The sequence below is a fragment of the Heterodontus francisci genome, chromosome 9 (genome assembly GCF_036365525.1).
Source record: "Heterodontus francisci isolate sHetFra1 chromosome 9, sHetFra1.hap1, whole genome shotgun sequence".
Taxonomy (NCBI): domain Eukaryota; kingdom Metazoa; phylum Chordata; class Chondrichthyes; order Heterodontiformes; family Heterodontidae; genus Heterodontus; species Heterodontus francisci.
In genome coordinates, this window is record NC_090379.1 from 11,631,694 (window position 1) to 11,651,954 (window position 20,261).

General features: G+C 42.3%; 1 protein-coding gene across 3 annotated transcripts in view; it reads left to right on the forward strand.

Annotated features, from left to right (window-relative positions):
* Window positions 1-20,261, forward strand: part of rps6ka5 (ribosomal protein S6 kinase, polypeptide 5) — a 292,559-nt gene that overhangs the window by 87,934 nt on the left and 184,364 nt on the right. For all 3 annotated transcript variants that reach the window (XM_068038562.1, XM_068038563.1, XM_068038565.1), the window contains exon 2: window positions 15,001-15,072. In XM_068038562.1, the coding sequence (XP_067894663.1) occupies window positions 15,001-15,072 (72 nt within the window). The remainder of the gene's footprint in view (window positions 1-15,000; window positions 15,073-20,261) is intronic.

The following is a 20,261-nucleotide window of genomic DNA, read 5'->3' on the forward strand; positions in this document are numbered from 1 at the left end:
CCTCCTCCTTGTGAATCTCAATCCCATCTAGCCTAGTAGGCTGTATCTCAGTAATCTCCTCGGCAACATTTTCTTTCTCTACTGTAAATACTGACGAAAAATATTCATTTAACGCTTCCCCTATCTCCTCTGATTCCGCACACAACTTCCCACTACTATCCTTGATTGGCCCTGTTCTAACCCTTATCATTCTTTTATTCCTGATATACCTATAGAAAGCCTTAGGGTTTTCTTTGATCCTATCCGCCAATGACTTCTCGTGTCCTCTCCTTGCTCTTCTTAGCCCTGCCTTTAGATCCTTCCTGGCTAGCTTGTAACTCTCAAGCGCCCTAACTGAGCCTTCACGTCTCATCCTAACATAAGCCGCCCTCTTCCTCTTGACAAGCGCTTCAACTTCTTGAGTAAACCACGGCTCCCTCGCTCGACAACTTCCTCCCTGCCTGACAGGTACATACTTATCAAGGACACGCATTAGCTGCTCCTTGAATAAGCTCCACATTTCGTTTGTGCCCATCCCCTGCAGTTTCCTTCCCCATCCTACACATCCTAAATCTTGCCTAATCGCGTCATAATTTCCTTTCCCCCAGCTATAATTCTTGCCCTGCGGTATATACCTGTCCCTGCCCATCGCTAAGGTAAACCTACCCGAATTGTGATCACTATCGCCAAAGTGCTCACCTACATCTAAATCGAACACCTGGCCGGGTTCATTACCCAGTACCAAATCCAATGTGGCATCGCCCCTGGTTGGCCTGTCCACATACTGTGTCAGAAAACCCTCCTGCACACATTGGACAAAAACAGACCCATCTAAAGTACTCGAACTATAGTATTTCCAGTCAATATTTGGAAAGTTAAAGTCCCCCATAACCACTACCCTGTTACTCTCGCTCCTGTCGAGAATCATCTTCGCTATCCTTTCCTCTACATCTCTGGAACTATTCGGAGGTCTATAGAAAACTCCCAACAGGGTGACCTCTCCTCTCCTGTTTCTAACCTCGGCCCATACTACCTCAGTAGACGAGTCCTCAAACGTCCTTTCTTCCGCTGTAATACTTTCCTTGATTAACAATGCCACACCCCCCCCTCTTTTACCCTCTTCTCTGTTCTTACTGAAACATCTAAATCCCGGAACCTGCAACATCCATTCCTGCCCCTGCTCTACCCATGTCTCTGAAATGGCCACAACATCAGGATCCCAGGTACCAACCCATGCTGCAAGCTCACCCACCTTATTCCGGATGCTCCTGGCGTTGAAGTAGACACACTTTAAACCAAGTTCTTGCTTGCCAGTGCCCTCTTGCGTCCCTGTAACCTTATCCCCTACCTCACTACTCTCAACAGCCTGTACGCTGGAACTACAATTTAGGTTCCCATTCCCCTGCTGATTTAGTTTAAACCCCCCCGAAGAGCACCAACAAATCTCCCCCCCAGGATATTGGTACCCCTCTGGTTCAGGTGAAGACCATCCTGTTTGTAGAGGTCCCACCTACCCCAGAAAGAGCCCCAATTATCCAGGAAACCAAAACCCTCCCTCCTACACCATCCCTGCAGCCACGTGTTCAACTCCTCTCTCTCCCTATTCCTCTCTTCGCTAGTTGGAGTGATACCTCGCACAAAGGAAGATAGCTGTGGTTATTGGAGGTCAATCATCTCAGCTCCAGGACATTTCCTTGGCCCAACCATCTTCAGCTGCTGAATCAATGACCTTCCCTCCGTCATAAGGTCAGAAGTGGGGATGTTTGCTGTTTGCACAGTGTTCAGTACCATTCACAACTCTTCACATACTGAAGCAACCCATGTCCAGGTGCAGCAAGACTTGGACAACATCCAGATTTGGGCTGATAATTGGCAAGTTATATTTGTGCCACACAAGTGCCAGGTAATGACCATCTTGAACGAGAGAATCTAACCATCTCCCCTTGATGTTCATTGGCATTGCCATTGCTGAATCCCCCACTGTCAACATCCTGGGGGTTACCATTGACCAGAAACTGAACTGGACCAGTACATAAAAGCTGTGGCTACAAGAGCAGGCCAGACGCTGGGAATTCTGCAGCGAGTAACTCACCTCCTGTCTCCTCAGTGCCTGTTCACTATTTATAAAGGCACAAGTCAAGAGTGTGATGGAATACTCTCCACTTGCCTGGATGGGTGTAGCTCCAACAACACTTGAAGCATGACACCACCCAGAACATAGCAACCCGCTTGATTGGCACCCCATCCACCACCTTCAGCATTCACTCCCTTCACCACTAATGCACAGTGGCAGCTGTGTGTACCATCTACAACATGCTGTGCAGCAACTCACCAAGGCTCTTTCGACAGCACCTTCCAAACCCACGACCTCTATCAACTAGAAGGACAAAGGCAGCAGATGCATGGGAACACCACGACCTGCAAGTTCCCCTCAAAGCCACACATCATCCTGACTTGGAACTATATCGCCGTTCCTTCACTGTCGTGGGGTCAAAATCCTGGAACTCCCATCCTAACAGCACTGTTGGTGTACCTATACCCCGAGGACTGCAGCAGTTCAAGACGCAGTTCACCATTACCTTCGAGGGTAATTAGGGATGGGCAATAACAGCTGGCCTTGCCAGCGACGCCCACATCCTACCAACAAATAAAAAAAAAATTGGCTGACTGTCAGGCTCTCTCTCACATTACGCGAATGAGGTGATCTCTCAAATTCTATTCATTTGAGAAAAACCAATACGGTTCAGTCTTAAAATGGAGTGACCAGACATCCTGTGCCTTTTTGAAAAATAAAGGAGGCGCGTGTTGGCTGGTCCTGACTGCTTATCTTTTGATTTATCAGACAGTATTATCATTGCTTGTAACCAAGATCTTTCAAACTGTTCCAGTTGAGTACCGTGCGCCTTTTAATAAGGTTTGGTATTCTCCCCATGGAACATGTTTTATTACTTCTCCCAACATCTAAAAATCATAAAACAAGTGCCAAAAGAGGGGTAAAAATATAAAAGTAGATTTGCTTTGCTTCCCCTTCTCTTTACCCCCACCACCAAAAATGGGAAAATCTAAAAATTCTCACTGACTCTATTGCCAACAGTTTTCCAACTTTATTGTGTCACCCCCCACCTCTTGCCAGATGTATTAACAAACCCTAACCCTGTCTTAATCACTGAAAGGGTGTCAAGCTAGCTGAAGAATGATAATACCAAATTGTGCAATATTCATTATTTTTCAATAATAATGTGCCAGTAAGTCAACACATACTGAAGTGTACAGTAAAAAAAAAAGTAGAATATAGATTTCTTGACCCAGTGTACTTGCAGCACACTGAACAGTCTCAGGCACATAGAAGTGTAATTCCATGCAATTACATAGATTATACAGTGCAGAAACAGACTTGGCCCAACTAGTCAATGCTGGCGTTCATGCTGCAACCAAAGCTGCTCCCATCCTTCCACATCTCACTTTATCAACAAAACCTTCAATTCCCTCCACCTTCATATGCTTATCTAGCTTCTTCTTAAATGCCTCTATGCTATTTACCTCAACTACTCCCTCTAGCAATGAGTTCCACATTCTCTCCACTCGGGAAATTCAGAAAAAATCTCTTTTATTCAATTTGATTTCTTGGTGTTATCTTATATTGATGGCCTGTAAGGTTTGATATTCTTCCCATGGAGCCTGTTTCCCAACAAATGGAAACAGTCTCTCTGTGTCTACTCCTATCAAAACCATTCATAATTTTAGAGACCTCTCAGCTTTCTCTTTCAAAGAGAAAAGAGACCCATCCAATTAATCCTTTCCTGATGGGTATAATCTTGCAGTTTTTGTATTACCCTTACAAATTTACACACTTAGTATAGTGGAGGAAGAAAAAAGGTAATAATTCAGTAGATGAAGCAATGAAACCATATTTATAAAAGGCCACATTTTTCTGAGCTACTGTGCAAAGCACTGGGTGTATACTGGCTGCTTCAACATTATCAGGAACCTTGAGCGCTTTAGATTTAGATTTTAGATTTAGAGATACAGCACTGAAACAGGCCCTTTGGCCCACCGAGTCTGTGCCGACCATCAACCACCCATTTATACTAATCCTACACTAATTCCATATTCCTACCACATCCCCACCTGTCCCTATATTTCCCTACCACCTATCTATTCTAGGGGCAATTTATGATGGTCAATTTACCTATCAACCTGCAAGTTTTTGGCATGTGGGAGGAAACCGGAGCAAAACCACGCAGACACAGGGAGCACTTGCAAACTCCACACAGGTAGTACCCAGAATTGAACCCGGGTCGCTGGAGCTGTGAGGCTGTGGTGCTAACCACTGCGCCGCCCTCAGTAGCAAAATGTGGCACTTTTCAAATATGGTTTCATCGCTTCCTCTACAGAATGATTACTTTTTTTCTTCCTCCAATATATAGAGTGTGATATTTATTGATTACCATTTTAGAAATTTGTTCAGAGGTGTCCTGGTGTTTGTGCCAGTTTGTTTGGAAATGTGATCTTGGATTGTTATCCTGAGTAGTAGTAAAGCTATACTGTGTGTTCCACAGTGATACTAGTAAATGTTCATCTACTGATATTTGCTCGCTAGTGCCTGAAAATAGACAGGGATAAGGATATTAATTTCAGAGCTGCCCAATGACTATTGTGGGGCAGTGGAAGCTGGATCACCAGACAGTGGTATTCTGTAGACTGGCATAGCTCTTGCTTTCCTACTTTTGCAGCTAAGCACTTGAAACTTGGTCACTAGTATCTGTCCGTTTCACTTTATGATGTCATCGAAATCACTGGTTACAGCAAAGAAGGAAGCCATTTGGTCTGTCATGTCCATACCAGCTGTCTGCAGGAGAAAATCAACTAGTCTCACCCCCCCACCTTTTCCCTAAAGCCCTGCAATTTTTTTCTTTTCAGATAATCATCCAGTACTCTTGAAAGCTACGATTGAATCTGCCTCCACCACACTGAGGCAGTGCATTCCGGGTCCTAATTACTCACTGTAAAAAGGTTTTTCCTCATGTCGCCTTTGGTTCTTTTGCCATTCACCTTAAATCGGTGTCCTCTGGTTCTTGACCCTTCCAACAATGGGAACAGTTTCTCCCTAACTACTCTATCCCAGACCCTTCATGATTTTGAACACCTCTACCAAATCTGATCTTAACCTTCTCCAGTCTATTCGGGTAACTGAAGTTCCTCATCCCTGCAACTATTCTTATAAATCTTTTCGGTACCCTCTCTTAAAGCCTTCTCATCCTTCCTAAAGGGTGGTTCCCAGAATTGGACACAGTATTCTAGTTGAGGCCGAACCAATGTTTTATAAAGGTTCACCATAACCTCCTTGCTTTTGTACTCATTGTCTCTATTTATAAATCCCAGGATTCTAGATGCCTTTTTAACTGCTTTCTCAACTTGCCCTGCCACCTTCAATGACTTGTGCACATATATTCCCAGGTCCCTCTGCTCCTGCAGTGTGGTGAGAATGTGGAACTCGCTGCCACGGGAGTGGTTGAGGCGAATAGTATAGATACATTTAAGAGAAAGCATATGAGGGAGAAGGGAATAGAAGGTTCAGAGTTTAGATTTAAATAAGGAAAGATGGGAGGATGCTTGAGTGGAGCAGAAATGCCAACATGGACTGGTTGGGCCAAAAGGCCTGTTTCTGTGCCTGATATCTATGTAATCCTATGTATGTAACCCTGTTTAGAATTTTATATTGCCTGTTCTCATTCTTACTCCCAAAATGTATCACTTCACACTTATCTGCATTAAATTTAATTTGCCTTGTGTCCACCCATTCTACCAGCCTGTCTGTGTTCTCTTGAAGTCTAACTCGATCCTCCTCACAGTTCATGATACAGGATTGTGTCATTCACAAATTTTGAATTTGTGCCCTGCACTTCCAAGTCTAGGTCATTATTATAGATCAATAAAAACAGTGGTCCTAATTACGATCCCTGGTGAACCCCACTATATACCTTCCTCCAGCCCGAAAAACAACTGTTCACCACTGCTGTGTCTTGTCACTCAGCCAACTTTGTATCCATGCTGCCACTGTCCCTTTTCAACTTTGCTGACAATCCTGTTGTGTGGCACTTTATCAAACGCATTTTGGAACTCCATGTACACCACGTTAACTGCATTACTGTCATCAACCTTCTCTGTTAACTCATCAAAAAAAACTCAAATCAAGGTACATAAACACCATTTTTTTTTAACAAATCTGTGCTGGCTTTCATTAATTAATCCTGTAAATTTTATCTTGGATCGTTGTTTCTAAAAGCTTTCCCAGTACCTTATAGTTGCTGGGCTTATTCTTATATGCTTATTTGAACAAGGGTGACACATTTGCAATTCTCCAGTCCTCTGGCATCACCACTGTATCCAAGAAGGATTGGAAGATTATGGCCAGTGCTTCTGCAATTTCCACCCTTATTTCCCTCAGTATCCTTGGATGTATTTATTCTGGTCCTGGTGACTTAACAACTTTAAGGATTGTCAGCCTTTCTAATACCTTCTCTTTATCAACACTTGGCCTAAAATAACCTGCAGTCTCTGCTAAGCTACTTTTTAAAATGGTTGGATCAGAATCTTAAACATGTGTGATTAGAAGGTACATTCTCATCAGTTCATTTCACTGTTTACTTCTGATACTGATTCAATGGTTCCAGTCACCGTGCGAAGCAGATTAGTGTATGGAGCAAGCAACTTGCTACTGAGATGTCGTAAATATACTAATAATAAGAGACGCATTTTCTCTGCTTCCCTGAAGGCGCTGCCTTTTGATGGGGCTTTGCATGATGGTTACCCTCTCAGTACCTTGCTAAAATGGCTATTCTTCCTGTGTAAGCCAGGAGCCTGATTTCAAATAGGATTGCAATAGCAATCTGGAATGGGAGCCATGGCAGTAGTTCTTCCCTGCCCTTGAATCATCCTACTGCTGTCTCTGCTGCGACCTCTTATCTCAACAAAGGGAAATGGGAATCTGTATTTCATAAATGACAATAGAAAAGCTGCATTTGTATTTCAGTACACACAAGTACTTACCTTGCTGAATATTAGAATGAGTCATGCTGAACTTTGTTAACCATCTCCCACTCAGATTGACAATAAAAGCAAACTATTCTTCAGGGCAATAGTCTGCTAGTCACGTTGATTTTATGTTTGACCTTCTTAATAGAGGACCCCATCTGCCCTCTCAGGTGGACATTTAAAAAAAATCCCAGAGCTTTTGAAAAAGAACATAGCATCCTGTCCACTGTTGCCAAAAAGGGTAGCAAGTCTGACGATTGGGAGTATTTTAGAATTCAGCATGAATGCATAAGAAATTGATAAAGAAAGTTGAATGAGAGTAAACTAGCAAGAGACATTTTAAAAAAATTGTTAAAAAGTCTATAGGTATAAAAAGGAAGAGATTAGCAGAAGTAAATGTGGGTCCTTTACAGGCAACATTTAGAAGCCTCTTCCTTTAATCTAATAATATCTTTAACTTCTCTTGTTAGCCATGGTTAGACTGCTTGCCCCATGGGGTTTTTATTCCTTAAAAGGAATGTATATATATTACGAATTAAATGTTTGCCATTGCTCACAGCTGTTAATCTAGTTTCCAAATCTACCTTAGCCAACTTGCCCCTTGTTCCTACTTAGTTTGTTTTATTCAGATTTAAGAGGAGGGAGGTAGTGGCACAGTGTTAATGTCACTGGACTAGTAATCCAGAGCCAGGCTAATGCTCTCGGAGCAAGGGTTTGAATTCCGCCACAGCAGATGGTGAAATTTGAATTCAATTAATAAATCTGGAATTTAAAAAAAAAAAAGCTAGTCTAATGGTGACCATGAAACCATTGTTGATTGTTGTAAAATCCCATCTGGTTCACTAATGTTCTTTAGGGAGGGAAATCTGCCGCCCTTACTTGTTCTGGCCTAATGTGACTCAGAACCACAGCGATATGTTTGGCTCTTAAATGCGGTCGGAAATGGCCTTGCAAGCCACTCAGTTCAAGGGCAATTAGGGATGGGCAATAAATGCTAGCCTAGCCAGCAACGCCCATATCCCACAAAAACGAACAAAAAAAAAATTGAAGACCCTAGTTTCAGCCTTAGTTAAATCACTCGCAAACGCAATATGAAAGTAGTCATATAATGATCACTGTTCCCACAGGCTGCTATACCACAACTATTCCTAACTCATTTCACAACACTAGATCCAAAAATAGTCTGTTCCCTAGCTGGTTCCTTGACATACTGAGCTAGAAAACTATGTTGAGTTCATTCCATGAACTTGTCCTCCACACATTACTGCAAATTTAGTTTGCTCGGTCTGTATGAACATTCAAGTCCCCCATGATTACTATATTTCCCTTGTTACATGCACCTCTAATTTCCTGATGTATACAATGCCCAACTGTGCACCTATTGTTAGTGACCCTATAAACTACTCCCACCAGTTTTTTTTTCTGCCCATTGCTGTTTTAGCTCCACCCAAGCTGATTTTGTTTTATTCGTTCGGGGGGATGCGGGTGTTGCTGGCTAGACCAGAATTTATTGCCCATCCCGAATTGCCCTTGAGGAGGTAATGGTGAGCTGCTTTCTTGAATTGCTGCAGTCCTTGGGATGCAGGTACACCAACAGTGCTGCGAGGCAGGAAGTTCCAGGATTTTGAACCAGTGACAGTGAAGGAACGGCGATATAGTTCCAAGTTAGGATGGTGTGTAGTTTGGAGGGGTACTTGCAGGTGGTAGTATTCCCATGCATCTGCTGCCCTTGTCCTTCTAGTAGAGGTGGTCGAAGTCATGGGTTTGGAAGGTGCTGTCGAAGGAGGCTTCGTGAATTGCTGCAGTGCGTCTTGTAAATGGTACACACTGCTGCCACTGTGCGGTGGAGGGACTGAATGTTAAAGATGGTGGATGGGGTACCAATCAAGTGGGCTGCTTTGTCCTGGATGGTGTCGAGCTTCTTGAGTTGTTGGAGCTGCGTCCAGGCAAGTGACCCGAAACTTTAACTCTGCTTCTCTTTCCACAGATGCTGCCAGACCTGCTGAGTGATTCCAGCATTTCTTGTTTTTATTATATTATTAATGAATGATTATGTTGTGAGATGTCCCACTCCAGCAAGATTTGGCCCATTATCAAGGGAACCTTGCAAATGCACTTTTTAAAAAAAACCTGATCACTAACAAGTATTAATTAATTAATTAGGACAAAAGTAACTGAACTGCCATTCACTTTTGTGCACTTTCTTATTTTTCTTGGTTTATTTTACTATCCCTTTGTTCCATTTAATCCTCATTATGATGTATTTTGCTGAAGCTTTAACAGCCTCCAGTCCTTGCCCAAGTGGCTATTATTCATGTCGACCTTCACAGTGAGGGACATTGTTTACCCATGGAGGTTTTCTTGGGTAAATCAGTCATGTTTTTCTTACCTGACATCCACAGTCTCACTTCCATCGTGGTTAGGAGTGGGTACTCCTGTTGACTTTGATTTTATCTGTATCTATTTATTTTACTATTTCTGCTTTAATCTTGGATACTGAAGACCACTGCTGTCCTAGCTGAGATCAGCTAACTCTTTAGCATGCATCAAGTGCTTGAATTTAGGACTTTTCTAGTCTGCATAGCTCAACTACTACTGGATAAACACACTTAAGCCTTTATCTTACTGGTCTTTGAAATCCATCCAGTTTTGTGTAAAGTCTCATATGACTAAGACTCCCCAGCGATCAGTCTGGTGTAGGTATTGTAGGTATGTGTAATTTGTACATGGTCATCTAAATCTATTCTGAATTAATTTTGCTTTCTGAACTGAGCGTTAAAATTTTCTCCTATGGATTTAAAAATAGTGTTGTTCCATTATATTATCGATAAGAACTGAAAAATTACTCTTTTGACTTTGCATATGCGTTTCCTCTACCGCAAGTAACTTTCAGCTGTATATTTGACATGATAAAAATCTCAAATTATACAAAGCCAGAACTCAGAGTTGAAGAGTGCAGGTCAAAGATTGTTTGCATGCAGATGAGATCAGCATTGACATATATTAGAAGCTGATTTTTCCATTGACTAGTGAGTTCAGCTCCTATGTATGTGAGGAAAATGTAATACTTGGGGCACAGCAGTAATTCTGAGCAATTTTGATATCTTGTGCTGCTGAATTTTGCCGTATAATACGATGAGACTGCTGGATTATTTATAGAGTAAAATCCATCAGGATTTCCTCCTTGCTTTAATGAAAAATTAAATTGTACGTGACTTGAATTGCTGCTGAAATTCTAAACATAGCTGGTCGGTCAACTTTTGAATTTTAAACATACCTTCTGGGAATATGCTGTGTTTACAGTGAATTTGCACAATTAAAAAAAAAAGTACAGCCTGTAGGTATTGGAGATATCTATATAATCCATATGAGCCAGTCTGTGGATTTTTAAAAATTCTTTCATGGGATATGGGCGTCAGTGGCAAGGCCAGATTTGTTGCCCATCCCTAATTGTCGAACTGAGTGACTTGTTAGGCCATTTCAGAGGGCAGTTAAGAGTCAGCCACATTGCTGTGGATCACATGTAGGCCAGACCAGTTAAGGACAGCAGATATCCATCGCTAAAGTACATCAGTGAACCAAATGGGTTTTTACAACCGATGGTTTCATGGCGCCATTAGTGAGACTAGCTTTCAGTTCCAGATTTTTATTAATAAATTGAATTTATTAATTGAATTTAAATTCCACCAGTGTAGTGGTGGGATTTGAGCCTGTGTACCCAGGGCATTAGCCTGAGCCTCTGGATTACTAGTCCAGGAATCTTAACACTACGCCACTGTCGCAGTGCCTCAGTTATTTCAGCCTGATACCATGAGGTTCAATTGTCTCATCCCAGACCTATTTGTGAGAATGTACCTAATCCATTTGGGAAGTGTGGAAATGTTTCTCTTAAACCTTCATCTCGGAGGGAATGAGGTAGCCGGTTTTATTGTCAGGCGCACTGGTAATTCGTTAAACGGGGAGAAAATCAGAGGGACAGTCCCTCAACTTTCTGTAAATTCACAGAAAGGGGCAAGGGGAAACATGGACAGTCATCTAATCAGGTAGGTCTGGGAAGCAAGCCTGGCCCCGCGTGGGGAAACCAGTTCCCAAGCTCTGAACTAGTCAGGATCAGAGGACTGACCAGAAAAAGGTTAAATGAGCCTGCTAATGGAAATAGTATTTTTCTTGTTCTTAAGGGGGTTTTGTAGTTGTTCATAGATTTGATTGTATCTACTATTCCAAATATTTACATGCTGTCAGTAAAATAAAGTTGCCAAGTGTTTCAGTCTGTCTCCGAGAAAGACTGTAGAAGCACATGATGGCAGGTGTGAAAGCCATGAAATGCAATGCAGATCACAAGGGAGTCTGATCATTACAATGTTGAATAGGACAGACACTGTCCTGGACGTATGACACCCAAACTCTTAGTGATCAACATTACCATATCCAAAGCAGACCTGAATCTTATCACGTGGTCGTCCCTCTTTTCTGAAGATCAGATATGTTTTGAAATAAAAATAGAAAATGCTGGAAATCCTCAGTAGGTCAGGCAGCATCTGCGGAGACAGAAACAGGGTTAACCTTTCATGTCTGTGACCTTTCAACCGAAATGGGGGAAGTTAGAAGTGTAATAGGATTTGAGCAGGTGAAGTGGGGGAGAGTGGGTAGTAGAACAAAAAGGAAGGTCTGCGATGGGCTGGAGGGCAGGAAAGATTAAATGGCAAAAGGTTGCATGTTGAAAGGACAAAAGAGGTATAATGGGACAAGTAAAGAAACCAAAGATGTTTCTAGAGGAGGTGCAAATGGCTGGATAGCAGCCGATCTGAACACAAAATGAAGAAAACGAGGGGAAAAAAAAGAAACACGAAACAAAATGGATGCAGAAGTTATGATCTAAAACTGGTGAACATCGAGTCCAGAAGGATGCAAAGTGTCCAGTTAAAAGATGAGGTGCTGTTTCTTGAGCTTGCATTGAGCTTCATTGGAACACTGTAGGAACACAGGAACAGGAGTGGACCATTTAGCCCGTCAAGCCTGCTCCACCATTCAATTAGATCATGGCTGATTATCTACCTCAACGCCACTTTCCTGCGCTGTCCCCATATCCCTTGATGTCACAAATATCCAGATATCTATCGATTTCTGTCTTGAACATGTTCAATGATTGAGCTTCCCCAGCCCTCTGGAGTAGAGAATTCCAAAGATTCACCACCCTCTGAGCAAAGAAATTCCTCCTCATCTCAGCATTAAATGGCTTACCCCTTACTCAGAGACTAGGTCCTCTGGTTCTAGACTCACCAGACAGGGGAAACATCATATCTACATCCTGTCACGCCCTGTAAGTATTTTGTAAGTTTCAGTAAGATCATTTTTCATTCTTCAAAATGCTGGAGAATACAGTCCCAGTTTCCTCAGTCTCTCCTCATAAGACAGTCCTGCCATTTCGGGAATTAGTCTGGTGAACCTCTGTTGCACTCCATCGATGACAAGTATCTCCTTCCTTAGAGGAGACCAAAACTGTACACAATACTCCAGGTGTGGTCTCACCAAGGCTCTATACAATTGCAGCAAGACTTCTTCACTCCTGTACTCAAATCCCCTTGTGATGAAGACATTTGCCTTCCTAATTGCTTGTTGCTCTTGCATATGAGCTGTTAGTGACTCATGAACAAGGACACACAGGTGCCTTTGGACATCAACACTTCCCAACCTCTCGCCACGTAAGAAATACTGTCTTTCTGTTTTTCCTATCAAACTGGATAACGTCACAATTATTCACATTATATTCCATCTGCCATGTTCTTGCCGATTCACTTAGCCTGTCCAAGTCCCCTTGAAGCCTCCTTGCATCCTCCTCACAACTTATGTTCCCACCTAGTTTTGTAATCAGCAAATTTGGAATTATTACATTTGGTCCCCACATCCAAATCATTGAAATAGATTGTGAACAGCTGTGGCCCTAGCACTGATCCTTGTGGTACCCCACGAGTAACAGCCTGCCTTCCTGAGATTGACCCGTTTATTCCATTCTGTTTTCTGTCTGTTAACCAATTCTCAATCCATACTAATATTACCTCCAATCCTGTGCTCTAATTTCGTTTACAACCTCGTGTGTGCGACCTTATCAAAAGCCTTCTGAAAATCCAAATACATCCCCTCCACTGGTTCTCCTTTATCTATGCTACAAGTAACATCCTCAAAAAACTCCAACAGGTTTGTTAAACATGATTTTCCCTTTCATAAATCCATGCTGCCTCTGCCCAATCATATTTTCTGAGTGTCTAGTTATCACATTCTTTATAATAGATCCTAAAATTTTCCCTACTACTGAAGTCAAACGGACAGGTCTGTAGTTCCCTGTTTTCTCTCTCCCTCCTTTCTTAAATAGTGGGATTACATTTGTTACCTACCAATCTGCAGGAACCTTTCCAGAATCTATAGAATTTTGAAAGAAAACCATCAATGCATCCACTATCTCTATAGCCACCTCCTTCAACACTCTGGGATGTAGCTAATCTGATCCAGGGGATTTATCAACCTTCAATTCAATTAATTTTTTGAGTATTACCTTTTTATTAATACGAATTTCTTTCAGATCCTTATTTTCACAAGTCTCTTGGTTCCCTAGTATTTCTGGGAGATTTTCTGTATCTTCCTCCTTGAAGACAGACAAAATAATTGTTTAGTTTCTTTATTCCCTATTCTCCATTATAAATTCTCCTTTCTCCACCTGTAATGGACCCACATTTGTCCTTGCTAATCTTTTCCTTTTCACATACCTACAGAAGTTTTCACAGTCCGCCTTTATGTTTCTCGTTAGCTTGCATTTATGTTCTTTCTTTCCCTTTCTTGATCAGTTTCTTGGTCATCCTTTGCTGGATTCTAAATGGCTCCTAATCCTCGGGCTTACTGTGCCGTGAGAAAGGGAAGGGAGTGTTGGGATTTACTGAGGAGTGGACCAGGTGTCGTGGACAGAACAGTCCCTTCAGAATACTGAAAGGAGAAGGGAGGGGAAGATTTTTTTTGATTGTGGCAATCATGCTGGAAGTGACAGAAATGGCAGAGGATGATCCATTGAATACGGAGGCTGGTTAGGTGGACAAGGGGAACCCTATCATGGTTTCTGGGAATGAGAGGAAGGGGACGAGCAGAAGTGCAAGAATCCTGCCAGCAGTCTTTGGAGCTGAATGTTTAAAATGAATAGAAGGACTTGAGGCAAAGCAAGGAGATTGGACCATAAGTGAAACTTTTTTGTAGAAAAGGTAGTAGACTTGTAGTCTAGCGTACCAGTGAAGGCCACTGAAAAAAATGGTTTTAAAAGCCAACTAAATTTTCTTCTTGAAGGAGAAAAGCAATTAAAGAATATGGTGTGAAGGGTAGATTGGAATAAGATTGGTCAGGCTTTGGGACCAATTGTCTTCCCTAAATTTTTATTCTTATTGATGAGGAGGATAGCAACTTGTATGTACTGAACTGGTCCCCATCTGAACTCTTAGAGGTTTTTAGTGGATGTATCTGAACTAGCCCGAAAATGATGCTTTCAGATGAATCTGCCAGTTAACCCCACTGTTAAATCTTCTCTAGATGAATGTCAGTCTTCACTTATTTTGATTTGCAAAACATATCTGAAAGGTCAGTACCCATATTGTATGACACTACCAAGGGTAAAATTGTTGCATTCTTGTAATAAATAGTTTCTTTGAGCATTCTGATCAATAATTAGTGACACCTGCATGTGCATAATGAAATCATACTCCTTAAGCTCTGCTGCCGTATAATTTAATGTGTAGTTTGTTCACTGCAGAATTGGTAGAATTTGTCTCTGGACCTTTGGGATAATTTTTTGTTTGAGACGGCTAACCTGTGCACAATATTAGTCAGTGCTTCGAAAGGATTTAAAATATTGAAAGAAATATAACAGAATTCAAATAACAAATCTATTTTTTTTTTGAAAAGTGAGGTTTAAAAATAGGTTGTGGCTAACACAGTTATGTTGTTTTGCAGCTAATTTAACAGGGCATGCAGAAAAAGTTGGGATTGAAAACTTTGAACTACTGAAGGTCCTTGGAACAGGAGGTAAAAGAATTTAGTTATCTATTTTATACTGTACTGTTGCATATTTTAATAGCAGAGATAATCCTTATTCTAATTTAGAGTGAGCTGAGATATTTACTTGCATTCACTTGAGGCACGATATCAGTACTATGGGAGGAAATAAGCAGGAAATGCACATCAATTTGTACTTGTCAGTGAAAGATGGTACATAACTTTGAAAATAATCCATTGGTTGTAAAGTACGTTGGGATGTCCTGAAAGTTAACAAAGTGCTATATAAGTGCCAGTCTTTTTAATCAACATTTTAGGTGTGACCCTTTCTCAGAAGGAGTGAAATTCATACCAGGCATTTGCCAACATATTTACAATGCAAGCCCTGGCTTTGGTCTTGTGTGTTTCTGTTTTTGGAGGCAAATTTCCTGTTCTGATTTGATAGATTTGCACTTCCTTCAGCTTCAACTCCTTGAACACCAGTATTCATCCTGATGCTTGCTGCCAGAAGCTGTATGATTTAAGGCAAAGAGGAAGGGGAATATGGTATAGCTGAGGCCATTAGCACACAGTGAATGTGGAGTTTGAGTACAGGAATTTAATTCAGTTCTGAACACGTTGCCAAAGGCCATTTGCTTGAATGCAGGCAGAATGAATTACTATTCCACTCAGCCACATGCCTTCTGTTTCCAGTGAAAGTACGAATGCATGGGTGTTGTTTCAGTGATGCATAAAATGAATTTGCTCCTAATGATGTCTTCTGAGTGTTGGTCCTATATGAATTCCATATTGTTGCCTTGAAGTAGGTGAAAGATAACCACATGATTTCTATTATTTATGTCCAGTTTGGTTCCAGGATCTTAAGCAATATTGAGGATCTGGGTCTATAAGATGAGCAGAGTCAAGTGCTTGTCTGTTTTGGGTATTAATTGAATTGCAACAGTTTCAGGGAAGATGTTACTTACATCAGTGCAGTGCAAGGATTTCAGATAAAATTGAATTATTTCCTGGAATAAAGCTTATAGAATTTGGTTGGGTAGCCACATGGGCCAGGGCTTTCCCAAATTTTTATTCCTAAACTTTGTATTTACTGTTTAGATCATCTTGGCGAAGATTGGGGAAGTGTACTGAAACAGAAAATTTACAGCACAGAACAAGGCCATTCAGCCCATTGCATTTGTGATGGCCGAAAGAGATATCCAGCCGAAACCCACTTTCCAGCTCTTGGTCTGTAGCCCTGTAGATTACAGCACTTCAAGTGCCTATCCAAGTATGTTTTAAAAACAATGAGGGTTTCTGCCTCTACCACCCTCTCAGGCAATGAGTTCCAGACCCTCGCCATCCTCAACTCCTTGTACCAATTGCTGGAAATCTATGCATCCTGCTTTTTGACCCCTCTGCTAAGGGAAATAGCTCCCTCCTATCCAAACCATCTAGGCCCCTCATAATTTTATACACCTCAATTAATTCACTCTGCAGTTTCCTCTGTTACAAAGAAAATAACCCCAGCTTACCTAATCTTTCCTCAGCTAAAATTCTCCAGTCCTGGCAACATCCTCAGAAATCTCCTCTGCATCCTCACTAGTGTGATCACATCCTTCCTGTAATGCAATGACCAGAACTGTATGCATTGCTTTAGATGTGGCTTACCTGTGTTTTATACAGTTCTAACATAACCACCCTGCTCTTACATTCTAATCCTTCTTCGATCTACTTGTCCTGCTGCCTTCAGAGATCTGTAGACATGTACTCAAAGGTCCTCTGTTCCCGTACACTTCTCTGTACACTTCTCCGTTTACCCTTGCCTTGTTTGCCTTCCCCAAATGCATTGCCTCACTCACACTTCTCCAGAATGAATTCCATTTGCCACTTTTCTGCCCACCTGACCAGTCCATTGACATCTTCCTGCAGTCTACAACTTTCTTCCTAATTATCAGCTACATAGCCAATTTTTGTATTGTCTGCAAACTTCTTAATTATGCGCCCTGCATTTAAGTCTAAATCGTTGATTACCACAAAAATCAAGGGAGTTAGTATTGAGTCATACAAAATCCCACTGGAAACAGCCTCACAGTCACAAAAACACCCGTCGACCAATTTCCTTTGCTTTCTGCCACTGAGCCAGTTTTGGAACCAATTGGCTAATTTCCCTTGGATTCAGTGGGCTTTTACTTTTCTGACCAGTCTACCATGTGGGACCTTGTCAAAAGGAAGGAGTATAAGGCACAAATTGAATAAATTGCAGGTGAAAATTCAACTTGGAGGATATGTTACGGTAGCCATTACTGAGACATGGCTGCAAGGCAGGACCAGAGGCTAAATCTATCAGGTTACAAGGTCTGTAGGAAAGATGGGGAAAATAGTACCCTTAGGAGGAGGAGTGTACCCTTAGTTATTAAGGATGAAATCACTTCAATGCTAAGGCAGGATATAGTGAGAGGTAAGCAGGCAGTGGAGATTATATGGGTAGAATTAAGAAATAGAAAAGGATTTCAGACTGTTGTGGGAGTTCTGTATTGGCCTGCTGGCAGCAGCTGTGAAGTGGTACATTGTATAAATGTAGAGATTAGACAACCGTGTAGCAAAGACAAAGTGGCTTCAATGGTAGATTTTAACTTTCATATAGATTGGGTTAAGCAGACTAGCACATGTCAGAAAGGTACTGAATTTCTTGAATGTATCCAGAATAATTTTCTGCAACAGTATGTCCTAGAACCAACAAGGGCGCAGGCTATATTAGATTTAATAATGAGTAATGAGCCAGATTTAGTTAATAGCCTAACACTGTGTGAACATTCATCTAATAGCCTTCAGAACATGATTGAGTTCAACATAGTGTTTGAAAGGGAGAAACGCCAAACACCTACTTGACCTCGTCCTCACCAATCCACCTGTCGCAGATGCATCTGTCATGACAGTATTGGTAGGAGTGACCACCGCACAGTCCTTATGGAGACGAAGTCCTGTAATCACACAGAGGGTACTCACCATCGTATTGTGTGACACTACCACTGTGCTAAACGGGATAGATATCGAACAGATCTGACAACTCAAAACTGGGCCTCCATGAGGCGCTGTAAGCCATCAGCAGCAGCAGAATTGTATTCAACCACAATCTGTAACCTCATGCCCCAGCATATTCCGCACTCTACCATCATCATCAAGCCGGGGGAGCAACCCTGGTTCAATGAAGAGTCCAGGAGGGCAAGCCAGGAGCAGCACCAGTATACCTAAAAATGACATGTCAGCCTGGTGAAGCTGCAACCAAGAACTACTTGCATGCCAAACAGCAGAAAAAGCGTGCAGTAGACAGGGCTAAGTGATCGCACAACTAACGGATCAGATCTAAGCTCTGCAGTCCTGCCACATCCAGTCGTGAATGGTGTTGGACAATTAAACAACTGGAGGAGGAGGAGTTTCTACAAACATCCCCATCCTCAACGATGGATGAGCCCAGTACATCAGTGCAAAAGATAAGGCTGAAGCACTTGCATACGCCTTCGGCCAGAAGTGCCTTGTGAACGAACCATCTCAGCCGCCTCCTGACGTCCCCAGCATCAGTGATGCCAGGCTTAACCAATCCGATTCACTCCATGTGATGTCAGGAAATGGCTGATGGCACTGGATACTACAAAGGCCACAGGCGCTGATAACATTCCGGCAATAGTACTGAAGACTTGTGCTCCAGAACTAGCTGCACCCCTAGCCAAGATGTTCCAGTACAGCTACAACACTGGCATCTACCTGGCAATGTGGAAAACTGCCCAGGTATGTCCTGTGCACAAAAAAACAGGACCAATCTATCCCATCTACTCCTGATCATCAGCAAAGTGATAGAAAGGATTGTTAACAGTGCTATCAAGCAGCACTTGGTCAGCAATAACCTGCTTACTGACTCTGTTTGGGTTCTGCCAGGGCCACTCAGCTCCTGACCTCATTACAGCCTGGGTCCAAACATTGACAAAAGAGCTGAACTCCAGAGATGAAGTGAGAGTTACTGCCCTTGACATCAAGGCAGCATTTGACCAAGTATGGCATCAAGGAGCCCTTAACAAAACTGGAGTCAATGAGAATCAGGGGGGAAACTCTCCATTGATTGAAGTGATATCTAGCACAAAGTAAGATGGTTGTGGTTGTTGGAGGTCAATCATAGTCCCAGGACATCACTGCAGGAGTTCCTCAGGGTAGTGTCCTAAACCCAACCATCTTCAGCTGCTTAATCAAATGACCTTCCCTCCATCATAAGGTCAGAAGTGGGAATGTTCGCTGATGATTGATGTTCAGCACCATTTGCAATTCTTCAAATACAGAAGCAGCCCATGTGCATATGCTGCAAGACCTGGACAACATTCAGGCTTGGGTGATAAGTGGCAAGTGACATTTGTGCCAATGGTCATCTCAAACAAGAGAGAATCTAACCATCTCCCTTTGATGTTCAATGGCATTACCGTCGCTGAATCCCCCACTAACATCCTGGGGGTCACCATTGACCAGAAACTGAACTGGACCAGCCACATAAGAGCTGTGTCTACAAGAGCAGGTCAGAGGCTAGGAATTATGCGATGAGTAACTCACCTGTATTCCCAATGCCTGTCCACCATCTACAAGGTACAAGTCAGGAGAGTGATGGAATACTCACCACTTGCCTGGATGGGCTGACTACAACAACACTCGAGAAGCTCAAGACCATCCAGGACAAAACTGCCCGCTTGATTGGCACCCCATCCTCCACTTACAACATTCAGTCCCTCCACCATCGATGCACAGTGGCAGCAATGTGTACCATATACAAAGATGCACTGCAGCAACTCACCAAGGCTCCTTCGACAGCACCTTCCAAACCGGTGACCTTTTTCTGCTAGAAGGACAAGGGCAGCAGATGCATGGGAACACCACGACCTGCAAGTTTCCTTCCAAGCCACGCACCATCCTGACTTGGAACTATATCACCGTTCCTTCACTGTCTCTGGGTCAGAATCCTGGAACTCTCTTCCTAACAGTACTGTTGGTGTAACTACACCCAAAGGACTGCAGCAGTTCAAGAAAGCAGCTCCTCACCACCTTTTCGAGGGCAGTTAGGGATGGGCAATAAATGCTGGCCTAGCCAGCGAAGCTCAAATCCCAATAATAAACAAAAAAAAAAAAAGTTCTGCTGAATGCTTTTTAAGAATTTTGCTTCCTGTATACTTTTTTACACTGATTTTATCCCAGCTAATATT